General features: G+C 36.3%; 1 protein-coding gene across 1 annotated transcript in view; it reads left to right on the top strand.

Moving 5' to 3' along the window:
* LOC103514420 (SH3 and multiple ankyrin repeat domains protein 3-like) overlaps positions 1-12341 on the top strand; it is a gene marked incomplete at its 3' end in the record, with an annotated part of 64427 nt that extends 52086 nt beyond the window's left edge. The window contains exons 7-12 of the mRNA XM_026827396.1: positions 2721-2764; positions 3259-3587; positions 7538-7614; positions 8677-8910; positions 10987-11197; positions 12140-12341. Of these exons, the coding sequence (XP_026683197.1) occupies positions 2721-2764; positions 3259-3587; positions 7538-7614; positions 8677-8910; positions 10987-11197; positions 12140-12341 (1097 nt within the window). The remainder of the gene's footprint in view (positions 1-2720; positions 2765-3258; positions 3588-7537; positions 7615-8676; positions 8911-10986; positions 11198-12139) is intronic.
* Positions 12342-12844: the final 503 nt, after the last annotated feature.

Below are 12844 nucleotides of genomic sequence, written 5' to 3'. Positions count from 1 at the left end.
CATCAGATGAAATATTAGAAATAATCTCGAGAAATAATTTGCCCGAGAGACATGATGTTCTTCTTTCCTCCTTCTTCTCTGTTTGTATGATTTTTCAAGTCTTCTATATCTTCAATACGGGTATTTTTGGCCCCCCATTTTTTTTTTTTTTTTTTTTTTTTTTTTAATTAATTGAATAGGTTGACTACGGGTGTTGTACCAGATTATCTAGTATTCTTTGAGACTAAAGTATACATACAGAGGTGATTTTAATATCGAAAATCAAACAAGTTTAAAATTGGAACAGACTTCTTTTGTCAACAATTGACAAGCTCATTGATTTAAAAAGTTCAAGTTAAGAAGTTTGTAACTTCCCTGTTTTTTGCAATAAAAAATAAGTTGATTTCAAAAACAAAGTATCATCTGCAAGAGTATCTATGCGAGTTATTGTTCAAGCTATGATTCTAAATATATTATTTTGATTCGGAATAACTTCAAAGTTTACCTCTAAATAAAAGAAAACCAATGATCTGGTTGACATAATACTTACCTATGTCTTTAGTTTTTCTGACATCCTATACATGTTTAGAATTCACTGTAAACTCACTAATAGACATGTCATAATTTCTATGTAGATGCTATGAGATAAATCTATTTAATTAGCAGAGGATGATATAATTTACTCTTGCATTACACACACATCAGATCAATTATTGAGCCTTCATTTTAATTACTGTAATTCATATTTCAAGATAGAGAGAATTAGTTTCTACCGGCTTCTTTATTCATTTCTAAGATTGATGTGTTTACCAAACTTTTCAACTTCGAGAAAATCTTCAAACAGATAAAAATATTCTTTTAATTTTCAAAGAATTTTTGTTGTGCCAGAGGGAGATAATTGAACCGATCTCATCTGATCTGATAGGTGTAAGTTTGGTGTCAGCATCAGTATTGCCTTGGGTTCTCGCTTGATCACCATTACACAAGGTTAGATGTGGTGAAGTTACTTCCGTGGATGACCGCACAGTAGTTGAAAATGATTAGAAATAGTGGGGACATCATCAGATGAAATATTAGAAATAATCTCGAGAAATAATTTGCCCGAGAGACATGATGTTCTTCTTTCCTCCTTCTTCTCTGTTTGTATGATTTTTCAAGTCTTCTATATCTTCAATACGGGTATTAGATATACATAGTCACAAGCCAAGAATAACTAAGTAAAAGTAAGTATGTAGTAAGTAAGTAGTCACAATAACGAAATTGTCTGTTAGGTGTCGCTTTATGGATGACTTTATTTATCAAGTTATAGGACTTATAGTTACAAAAATTAGTTGTCCATTACAGATGGGTAAGTAATTACAGCAAGTAGAGACAACTCGAATCCTAAGATTTTATTCAAAGAGACCATTCCTGTCTAGGTATCTAGAGTGGGTTCTATTCTATTCTGCGTCAGTATTTCAAGTAGGGCTAAAAACTACGTATTATTATCTTCAACTTTTGTTCGTGAGGAATGCGAATAAAAGGATTTAAATAAAAATGCACGCTATGTTGAATCTTCATAAAATGCATCTCCCCTCATATTATAAACATGGGCGACACAAGTCGCAAACACATACTTCCTTTTTTATGACCGAATACCATCACACATATAACACCCAAGCAAAACGTTTTGAATTCTTACACCACAGCAGTTAATGTGACTTCTCGTAAGTTGTCTTGTGTTTTGTGTAAATCCCTTGGTTTTACTCGTGTAATTTTACAGAGTGGTATGATGAAGAAAGGACCAAGATGGAGAGTAAGAAGACGTTTTCTGAAGAGCATTTCTAAACAATTCAGATATATGAATTCAAAACAAAGTGTACAAAAATTCAAAGAGAGTAGACATTTCATCTCTATGTACCTGTCAACTAATCGAGGTAAAAATGTGAAAAATATATCACTCCACAGTCCACATATGCGCTGGTTCGGCTTGGGTCTTTTTTGGGGTCTATCCCATATATTGTAAGACGGGAATTCAAGATCGAACAATCTTGTAAATTATCATCATTGTGACATGATGTCTGCCAATAAGACAACTTTATCACAATCACACTAAGCTAAAAGATTGTGTCAGTCTGACATGAGAAAAGTGACAGTGTCTATAATCTACAATGTACACTAGCAATGTCACATTTCATCCAAATACATGCTTAAGTAATTGACAGAAACGACTATGCTCTTACTACTTCCGTTGGATTATATCCCTGGAATGAAATGGTTGGAATTTTCTTATCTTTAAGAATTACATACTTTGCGAAAATCGTTTACATGAGATCACATAAGCACGCGAAATTTATTTGAATATTATCCAGGGGTATTTAATAAAAGTTGCACGATTAACGTCTCCTATAAAACACTTGTCTAAGAAAGACGCGATATTAAAAGAGGCAAAGCTATAAGCCGTCATAAACCTTCTGGATTTAAATGTAAAATAATAATAGCCGGAAAACATAAGGTCGTATAAAGCTTGGATTTAGGTAACATGTGTCTTGAGTAAAAGATAGATACGTAAAACAAGATAGTAAAAATGTTTTTGCCGTAAATTCTGCACGTACAGTTTGAAGAGATACTGCATTGTCTGTTGTAATACAAACAGACGAATCGAACATTAAATTAAAACTATTTTAACATTCAATTATAACCAGCAATGTTTTTGTCAAATGTACGAGTATTAATTTGTGTTTTCTGTTTCCTTTTCCCAGAAACTCCGCTCACGCTCGCCACGAAGCTGAAAAAATGTTCAAAAATCGTTACCTTTTTTTACAGAAATGGTGGCTCTGATTTAGGTCGCAGGGTTCTCTGGAATGAGCTTTACGAAACCCAATATTGGCATAGTTGGATTTTATAAACAAAATTTCATATAACTTAACTTCTAAGGTACGCAGGAAGGGAAAAAAACCGATACACAAATATTAGATCAGTAAAAAGGATAATCAAGACTGACAAAAACCTTCGCCCTCAATAGAAACCTGTAAATGTGTATAATTATGTCTGCAAAGAGCAAAAAAAAATACAGCTTTTCTTTCGAGAGAGTACGTAGATATCATGGCTACAGGTTCATAATTTATGCAGAACACATCTCCGAAGTGTTATAATATGCAATGTACACAAACGCATTACTGTAAATGGAATCCCATGGAACAAAGGGACTTGATAGGAATGCATTATGCAATTAGTATAACACATTAGACATCGGGATTACCATTTTATCTCTGTTTACCATTTTACCAGTGTTCAAAAATCCTAATGAATCTGGTGAACGGAGGCGCCATCTTGGATTTCCGGACTCGAGACGGCACCACCTCCATGCACAAAGCCGTCGAGCACAACAACGTCGAAGCCGTTACCACTCTGTTAGAGTTGGGTGCGTCACCAAATTACAAAGATGCGAAAGGCATTACGCCCCTGTATGTGTCGATAACGCATCAGACGGACCCTGTGATTTGCGAGACTCTCCTTCACGATAGAGCTGTGGTGGGCATTCAGGATCAGCAGGGCTGGCAGGAAGTTCACCAGGTAATGTGGGCATTGTGGAGCCGTTTGTGCAGAACCTCTACCTGGTCTTTAATGTAGCGTACCGTTCATTATTTGGTAAAAGTAGAAAGATAGGTTCAGGTATTCTTTCTACCGCGGTTTGAATAAGTTGGTAACATTTTCATCGAAATATCCTGGATGTTTTAAGTATTTTCCATGGTACAAAGTTAACTATAAATGTAATATCTATCGTTCCACTGATATTTCACTACTACTGGAAGTCGGGTACATTAAAAACGTCCAGAGGCGCCCATAAATATTCATTATAGTAGCATTCGTAGAAAAAAGCTACATCTGTAAATCACAGACTTCAGCTGAAAGCTATCTTTTTAGCACCCTTTTTAAAAGTAGATAAATTTACACCTAGTTAAAAGTCGGGTACATTAAAAACGTCCAGAGGCGCCCATAAATATTCATTATAGTAGCATTCGTAGAAAAAAGCTACATCTGTAAATCACAAACTTCAGCTAAAAGCTATCTTTTTAGCACCCTTTTTAAAAGTAGATAAATTTACACCTAGTTATAATGAGAATTATTGTCATAGAACACATGAACAAAGCATAGGAGTGAATTCATTAAAAGGATGTAAAAGAAACCTTGGTCCTGTTTCCTGTAATGGATAGCTATAACGGCTACATAAAATGATAATTTATTCTTTGATGAGCTTATTTGGTCAACGAGTTAATCATATTGTTACCAATACAAGTTTTTAGCGATGATAAGGAACTGACAAGTTATTAAATAGCAAACACAAGCCTTTCCTTGCTTTTGTTTCCCTAGAAAATCACGTAGGTACCTCACGTCACACGTTAGTTCCAAAGTTTACAATGTTATTTATTTTTTCATAACTTACAAATAAGTACATAGGGGAACTGACAAGTTATTAAATAGCAAACACAAGCCTTTCCTTGCTTTTGTTTCCCTAGAAAATCACGTAGGTACCTCACGTCACACGTCAGTTCCAAAGTTTACAATGTTATTTATTTTTTCATAACTTACAAATACATACTGTTTAATATCGATCAAATAACCAAATACCCTGGCAACAGCAACAGCTTGTGCAATAATGACTGGAAACTTGTGAAAGCTCGGCTGCTTTTCCACATTAGAATCATTATAGGAGTGAATAGATCACGGTAGCCACTTAAATAACTACAGTTTATCATTTGTGCTTACAGTATGTTAAAAAAGAATAATATTGTGAATATAAGAACACAATCAAATTAAATGTCATTAGATTAAAAAGTTGTAATTTCACTGTGTCCTTTGTGATTTGCTTATAAATCTTATAATGCTTATATTTCGTGATATAATTCGCCTCACGTTTACCATTCGTTTAGACAGAAGTTCACATCACGTCGCGTCCTATCTCGAGATGAAAATTCTCAACTTTTTCTCCTTTCTTTCGTTAAAACGCTCTGACGTTTAAATTGCAGATGCCGCGATTGTCACAGCTTTAAATATCGTTTATTCTTCGCCTTCTTTGCTTTTCAAAGCTTTTTTTTTACTAGATAACTCCTAGCTTATTTTCCCTGAAGTCTTTAAAAGAATAAGGTCACAAGTTGCGAACACCAAGGCGCTTCCTAAAATAAACTCTGCTTGTCAAATGATCGAATTACAAAATAATCCCATTATCCGCTGTCCAAACCCTAGACTATTACGTAGAATTAGTGGGAGGCATATTACAAAAATGATACAGGAAGAGGAGGGGGAAATAAGAAAAATAGGAGGAAAACTGCTGGAGAAGAGAGTGTGGGAGGAGGAAAAAAAATGCGAACAACTCTGCTTGTCAAATGATCGAATTACAAAATAATCCCATTATCCGCTGTCCAAACCCTAGACTATTACGTAGAATTAGTGGGAGGCCTATTACAAAAATGATACAGGAAGAGGAGGGGGAAATAAAAACAGGAGGAAAACTGCTGGAGAAGAGAGTGTGGGAGGAGGAGAAAAAATGCCAATAGCTTGATAATAAAGGTCAAATGAGAGAAATACGAGAAATAGCTTAGAAGAAAACGAAATAATGACTTGGAAGGTAATAAAATATCTGTAGAAGTTGCATAACTGATTCTCAGATACCGTTTTAGAAACATTCAGTGATTTTCATTTAGAAAAACATTATTTCCAAATTCTTTGAGTTTTAGTCGACACAGATCAACCACAGTCGACTCTAATGTAAACGCTGCTTTACGTCCAACTCACAGGTAATGACTTGGAAGGTAATAAAATATCTGTAGAAGTTGCATAACTGATTCTCAGATACCGTTTTAGAAACATTCAGTGATTTTCATTTGGAAAAACATTATTTCCAAATTCTATGAGTTTTAGTCGACACTCGACACAGATCAACCACAGTCGACTCTAATGTAAACGCTGCTGTACGTCCAAGTCACAGTGCCACTGGCTTTAGAGCAATTTAAAGTCTCAAAAAACCACGTCGAAAATTTCTCGTACCATTGAAATAGAAATAATGAAAGTAGACATGTAATAGATTCCACGTCCCAATGTGAAGCTTTTGCTGTAAATCATTTGCCTGCAGTCTCAAAAAACCACGTCGAAAATTTCTCGTACCATTGAAATAGAAATAATGAAAGTAGACATGTAATAGATTCCACGTCCCAATGTAAAGCTTTTGCTGTAAATCATGTGCCTGTGCTCTGTTCGAACATAACAGACATCATTTGTTATGTATTTCCTACATATCGGACTAACTGGTAAAGGTATGTTGGTATTTGTTATTCCCACTCTCTTCCCAAGTCCTGTTCTATTTCTGTATTCATATTCACACTTGAGAAATTGACCACATTGCAGCTCTCAGGATTGGGTGGTTGATACTGAATACCTTTGGCATAAACCTCACTCTTCAATACGTAGATTGGTTGTGGGTTTTTGTACATACATAGCTGACGTTTTGCACATTTTGGTAAAGGTACATACATACTTTTTAACTGAATTTTCCCTAATCTTTTGTTCACTCAGCTCAGCAGTTTCCGTAGTGGTTATCATCACAATATTATACTCGTAAAACAGACTGCACTCATTCCTACACTTGACACTAATATTGGGGATGGGATTGCACATTTTGGTAAAGGTACATACATACTTTTTAACTGAATTTTCACTAATCTTTTGTTCACTCAGCTCAGCAGTTTCCGTAGTGGTCATCATCACAATATTATACTCGTAAAACAGACTGCACTCATTCCTACACTTGACACTAATATTGGGGATGGGACGGGATAGGGAAATCTGAGTGCTTTCTTTTTAGCTTTCACTCACTGCTATTGGTGAAATATCCCTATGTATAATTAGATAATCACCTAATTCTCATATAAATATATTGTTCTAAGAGGGCAATTGATTTTAGGTATTTATTTAATTTTAGGTAGGTATGTTGGGTACGTTCTTTCTCCCTAAATTAATTTGACTTTTCTAACCCTATATTTTAGTTTTGAACTTCAATTCTGTTCCAAATACGTTCTCTACATTATTTTAACGTCCCTTTTTTTTAGTTGATTTTCTATTATAACTGTTCTTAGTAAGACATTTGTAACCCTTTTATTACCATTATTACTTTTACCCATTACTTTTACCCTTTCTTATTGTTTTGCTTCTTTTTTTTCGTGCTGTCCCATCAGAACTCGATCAAACACTATGCCACGACCCCACGGCAGAAAACCAGGTATGTAGGGAATTGGGGATGTTGTTGTTGTAGCTGCTTTAGACTGTCAGTTTAGAACAAGATGTCCCATTATACCAACAGTTTATCTGACCTTAACGTACTTCCTAAATGAGGAACTCTTGATGACTCTAAATATTTTTGTAGGTATGGAATGCAGAATTTTACATAGGTAGAGTACGAAGGAACGAATCTTATTAGGAAATGCTGAAGAAAGGCATGAATATTCCACCAGATAAATTCTAGCTTGAAATTTTGCAAGTTAGCAAAATTCATAGAAAAGCAATACGTATTCATAACTTGCAGAAATGAACGCCTAAGCACAACAGGCAATCCTATGCTAAGAACTTTTCAGTCCTGTGCTAACAGTATAAACAAACGAGGTAAGGAAGGTATTTTTCTTGTGGAGTCAGAACTGTAGACTCCAACTCCCAACCCTAGGTTTTTGGGGTTGAGAAGACGCCATCTGGCTACTTTTAGTTGCTTGAAAGTATAAGGTGCACAAAACTTACACTATTTTATGTTTTAACCAACCATATTAAGATCCAATACAACTTTAATCAAAGAAAGCATGATGCGATATCGCAAAAACCATAAAAATACGCACCTATTTAATCAAGAATAATAATTTAAAAAAACTGTCCGCCATATTAAATTCTAAATAAAAACTCTGCTAAATACAACTTTAAGTATTTGTAGAAATCGGTTATGCTTTTTCTTCCACGACAATCATAACCACCCTTCATCACAACTCGGTTTGCTCATGATGTGCTTTTGTTTGATTTTTGTTTGAATCATCTCGTTTCTAATTTCTTTTGTTTGACTCGATGATTATCTAACAATATTATTGTATCTTCTAGGTAGGTACTGTTTTTAGTTTTAAAATTATTAACTAAATTTAGTTCGAGCTTACCAAGTTGGATTAACATGAGATGGATTAATTAAAGACAAAGCTGAAGCCCGATCTTAATTCATCACAATCCCATGTAATCCCGACTAGATAAACCTCGACCTGGAACATTTCTCTTTTCCCTTAAAATAATTTCAACTTCTTTCTTGCTAGGATCCTAGTGTAGAATTATGCACGTTAGCTGATAAGATTAATTTGCACTCGTAATTTTATATGCTTGAAAACTCGCTTCAGTTTTTAACCTTGAGTTACTTTGAAATTGCATTAAGAACTTTGTACTCCTTGGAACTTTTTGTACCCTTTGTGCATCTTAAGCAGGAAATCTTCCTTTAGCAACGCAGGATGATGTACTCCATTCTTGTGCATTTTTATTAAATTGAAAATTTAATAAAAATATTGGTGTAGTCACTTTATGAGTCTATTTCCATTTTTAGCTACGACTCTAGAATATTTGGGGCAATTTCCTGACGTGCCTACCTCTGATAGCATATTATGTCCCTCTTTTTTTTCGTTTCTCCTCTTTTGTTTTCCACAGTCCCTTTCCGCGACACCCCCAGATACAACCCCCGCCGTCGTGCTTCCTGTCTGATTCGCGGATCCTCCCTCGACTCCTCTTTTGTCCCTCCCTCCCCCTCCCTGTCCAATAGATCGTCTATGGTGGGGGGTCCTTGCTTCTTTTCCTCTGCCTCATCCAGTCTGAGTGAGGCAAGCTCCGGATCTAACTCCACGCATAAGACGGAGGACACGGCCAGTTATATTACAGGTAGGTGCCAATTCGCGTATTTGTAAAAGGACTTTTCAATCCTATGCTAAGAACTTTTCAGTCCTGTGCTAACAGTATAAACAAACGAGGTAAGGAAGGTATTTTTCTTGTGGAGTCAGAACTGAAGTTCTTAGACTCCAACTCCCAACCCTAGGTTTTTGGGGTTGAGAAGACGCCATCTGGCTACTTTTAGTTGCTTGAAAGTATAAGGTGCACAAAACTTACACTATTTTATGTTTTAACCAACCATATTAAGATCCAATACAACTTTAATCAAAGAAAGCATGATGCGATATCGCAAAAACCATAAAAATACGCACCTATTTAATCAAGAATAATAATTTAAAAAATTGTCCGCCATATTAAATTCTAAATAAAAACTCTGCTAAATACAACTTTAAGTATTTGTAGGAATTGGTTATGCTTTTTCTTCCACGACGTCCAGTATCGTCGTCATTTTGAAGTAATCATGTGATTATTAATATTACAATTTCATTTCTTTTATTCTAATAATTCAAAGTTTTATCACTTGAATTCGCCCACCAGCGCAATTACCTAGTTTTTCCAGTGGGTAGACCGTCAGGAGATAAAGTCTACCTTATAATGACTTCTATAAATATGACCTATGAAATAGGTAAGACCTTGTAGGTGTAAAGGGACTTTTCAGTCTCATGTTCTTGTTCTCTCGTTTCTTTGAAGCCTACACGATATTTTCATAAACAGCTTTAAAAAAATGGTTCACTGCTTTCACTGCTTGTAAAGCGAAATTACAAAGTTGTTACAGGAAATTATAGTTCAAAACCTTGAGTTTTCACAAAGGAGCGCTCCTGGGGTTCTTTGAAATTGTGTAGGTTCGTAATATAAAGCTATGTGCTTGATACATAACTTCAGGACTTGATACATTGGAGATACATAAGTATCTGCCTACTCAATACAGCTTTCTGTGAAGTTATAAGAAACTTGTGGTGATATTACAAACCTATTTGAAAGTCTCTAGTCGCACCGAAAAGTTTTAGTGACGTGGGAACTGACAAGTTATTAAATAGCAAACACAAGCCTTTCCTTGCTTTTGTTTCCCTAGAAAATCACGTAGGTACCTCACGTCACACGTCAGTTCCAAAGTTTACAATGTTATTTATTTTTTCATAACTTACAAATAAGTACATACTGTTTAATATCGATCAAATAACCAAATACCCTGGCAACAGCAACAGCTTGTGCAATAATGACTGGAAACTTGTGAAAGCTCGGCTGCTTTTCCACATTAGAATCATTATAGGAGTGAATAGATCACGGTAGCCACTTAAATAACTACAGTTTATCATTTGTGCTTACAGTATGTTAAAAAAGAATAATATTGTGAATATAAGAACACAATCAAATTAAATGTCATTAGATTAAAAAGTTGTAATTTCACTGTGTCCTTTGTGATTTGCTTATAAATCTTATAATGCTTATATTTCGTGATATAATTCGCCTCACGTTTAACATTCGTTTAGACAGAAGTTCACATCACGTCGCGTCCTATCTCGAGATGAAAATTCTCAACTTTTTCTCCTTTATTTCGTTAAAACGCTCTGACGTTTAAATCGCAGATGCCGCGATTGTCACAGCTTTAAATATCGTTTATTCTTCGCCTTCTTTGCTTTTCAAAGCTTATTATTATTATTATTTTGAAAATTTAATTTATTTAAATAATGCATACAATTGAAGAAAATGAGAGACGTAAAATAATCACTTTTTTTGAAGTTTTGTAAAGGGAACTGTAACTGCCAAGGTCTTATGCCCCCGAAAGCGAAGAGAGAAGGAAGACAAGAAAGAGCCGTTCCAAGAACGAACCTTATCCATTCAGGATAAAAACCAGCCGTTCCAAGAACGAACCTTATCCATTCAAAATGGAATCGAACCCGCGACCTAGCGCTTACAAGGCAGACAATCAATAAATGGAAACAGAAAAGAAAGTTGTATGTAAATTCTAGAAGGGACTATTGGCCTAGAAGTATTTGATCAGATCCTGATACTTCATAATAATGTCTTCTCTAGAAACCCTTTTAAACTAAAATCTTCATTTCTTTTTTTCAGTGACGGGTGCCACAGATTGCGGCCTTCTGGAGGGTTCACCGCGAGGTCGCAATCTGACAGGCCTCTTCCCCCCGCATTGCGTACAGGAGGTTCGATTGCGTCACCCCCCACCCCAGTCCTCTCCTTATACTCCCTATCAGGGTGGGGGAGGGGGGCTGTCCCATCAGAACTCGATCAAACACTATGCCACGACCCCACGGCAGAAAACCAGGTATGTAGGGAATTGGGGATGTTGTTGTTGTTGTAGCTGCTTTAGACTGTCAGTTTAGAACAAGATGTCCCATTATACCAACAGTTTATCTGACCTTAACGTACTTCCTAAATGAGGAACTCTTGATGACTCTAAATATTTTTGTAGGTATGGAATGCAGAATTTTACATAGGTAGAGTACGAAGGAACGAATCTTATTAGGAAATGCTGAAGAAAGGCATGAATATTCCACCAGATAAATTCTAGCTTGAAATTTTGCAAGTTAGCAAAATTCATAGAAAAGCAATACGTATTCATAACTTGCAGAAATGAACGCCTAAGCACAACAGACTTATCTAAAGTTTAAGCAATAATTCATCGATTTGCAAAGGAAGTAATCAATAGCTTTAGTCGACAGGCAGTTCGTGGTTTTTGCAAAATTCCTATTGTTTTGTCGAAGTGTTGAAATACGGTCATAAGTACGAGTACGTCATACATAGGTATAAGGCCTTCCTAGATATTCTCGAAATGGCAAAAAGCATAACTTTGATGCTGTAAACACTGTAGCCAATACCACAAGTGAAATTTATCTTCAAAGTTGGTTCTTACCAGGTTAACAGTGTGCCTACTTTTACTGCGAAAAAGTACATACTTTGGAGTTAATAAAATAACCCTACTCTGTTACTAGGTAGTAAAATTTCGCATCAATTGCCAAAGATATTCCGACCTAACCCTTAAGCAAAGTTGGCTTCCGCAAGAGACTTTTATATTGCGCAAGTCTACATAAGACCTTGTTTAGACTGCGGGTGTAAAGGGACTTTTCAGTCTCATTCTGGCAGGATAAACAAGGTATATTCTATTCTATTTTTTTCTAAATGAACTTATTGTTAGTGTATTTGGCACTTTAGAAGAAGATTCGGCACACAGGGATGGATGTATACTGACGGAACATTTTAATTCCAGACTTCCCGCTCAAGCCCGCACGGTCATTCTACATCGAAGCAGGCGTGGTTTCGGGTTCGTTCTGCGCGGGGCCAAGGCTGCCTCTCCCCTCATGGAGACCTCAATGTGTTCCGTCTATCCGGGCCTGCAATACCTGGACGATGTGGATAGGGGAGGAGTGGCAGATATGGCCGGCCTCAAGAAAGGAGACTTTCTGGTTGCTGTAAGTTGCTATCATTCTGTATGACGAGGTTTAAGAGCTAAAAAGGGGGAATAACATTCCCTCATGGAGACCTCAATGTGTTCCGTCTATCCGGGCCTGCAATACCTGGACGATGTGGATAGGGGAGGAGTGGCAGATATGGCCGGTCTCAAGAAAGGAGACTTTCTGGTTGCTGTAAGTTGCTGTCATTCTGTATGACGAGGTTTAAGAGCTACAAAGGGGGAAAAACATGTAAAGAGTCGAGAGCATGGAAGTGAGGGGAGAAAAGGTGGAAAGATTGTGTGAACCAAGCCCTGAGTGAGAAAACTTTTTCAGGATATGAGGTACACAACAGGGTTATAGGGCTGCCTGGAATGGACTGATCAGAAACTCCGACCCTATTTGAATAGAAAAGGTGAGTCGGATCGAATATGTATAGGGAGTTGGGATCTGACTCATAGACTGAGTAGTTCACCGAAAAGAGTAGTTATTATTTATAACTCACTCATTCTTTACACATCTCT

Source organism: Diaphorina citri, unplaced genomic scaffold (assembly GCF_000475195.1).
Source record: "Diaphorina citri unplaced genomic scaffold, Diaci psyllid genome assembly version 1.1 scaffold1138, whole genome shotgun sequence".
Lineage (NCBI taxonomy): Eukaryota > Metazoa > Arthropoda > Insecta > Hemiptera > Psyllidae > Diaphorina > Diaphorina citri.
This window is presented reverse-complemented; position numbering and strand designations above follow the sequence as displayed.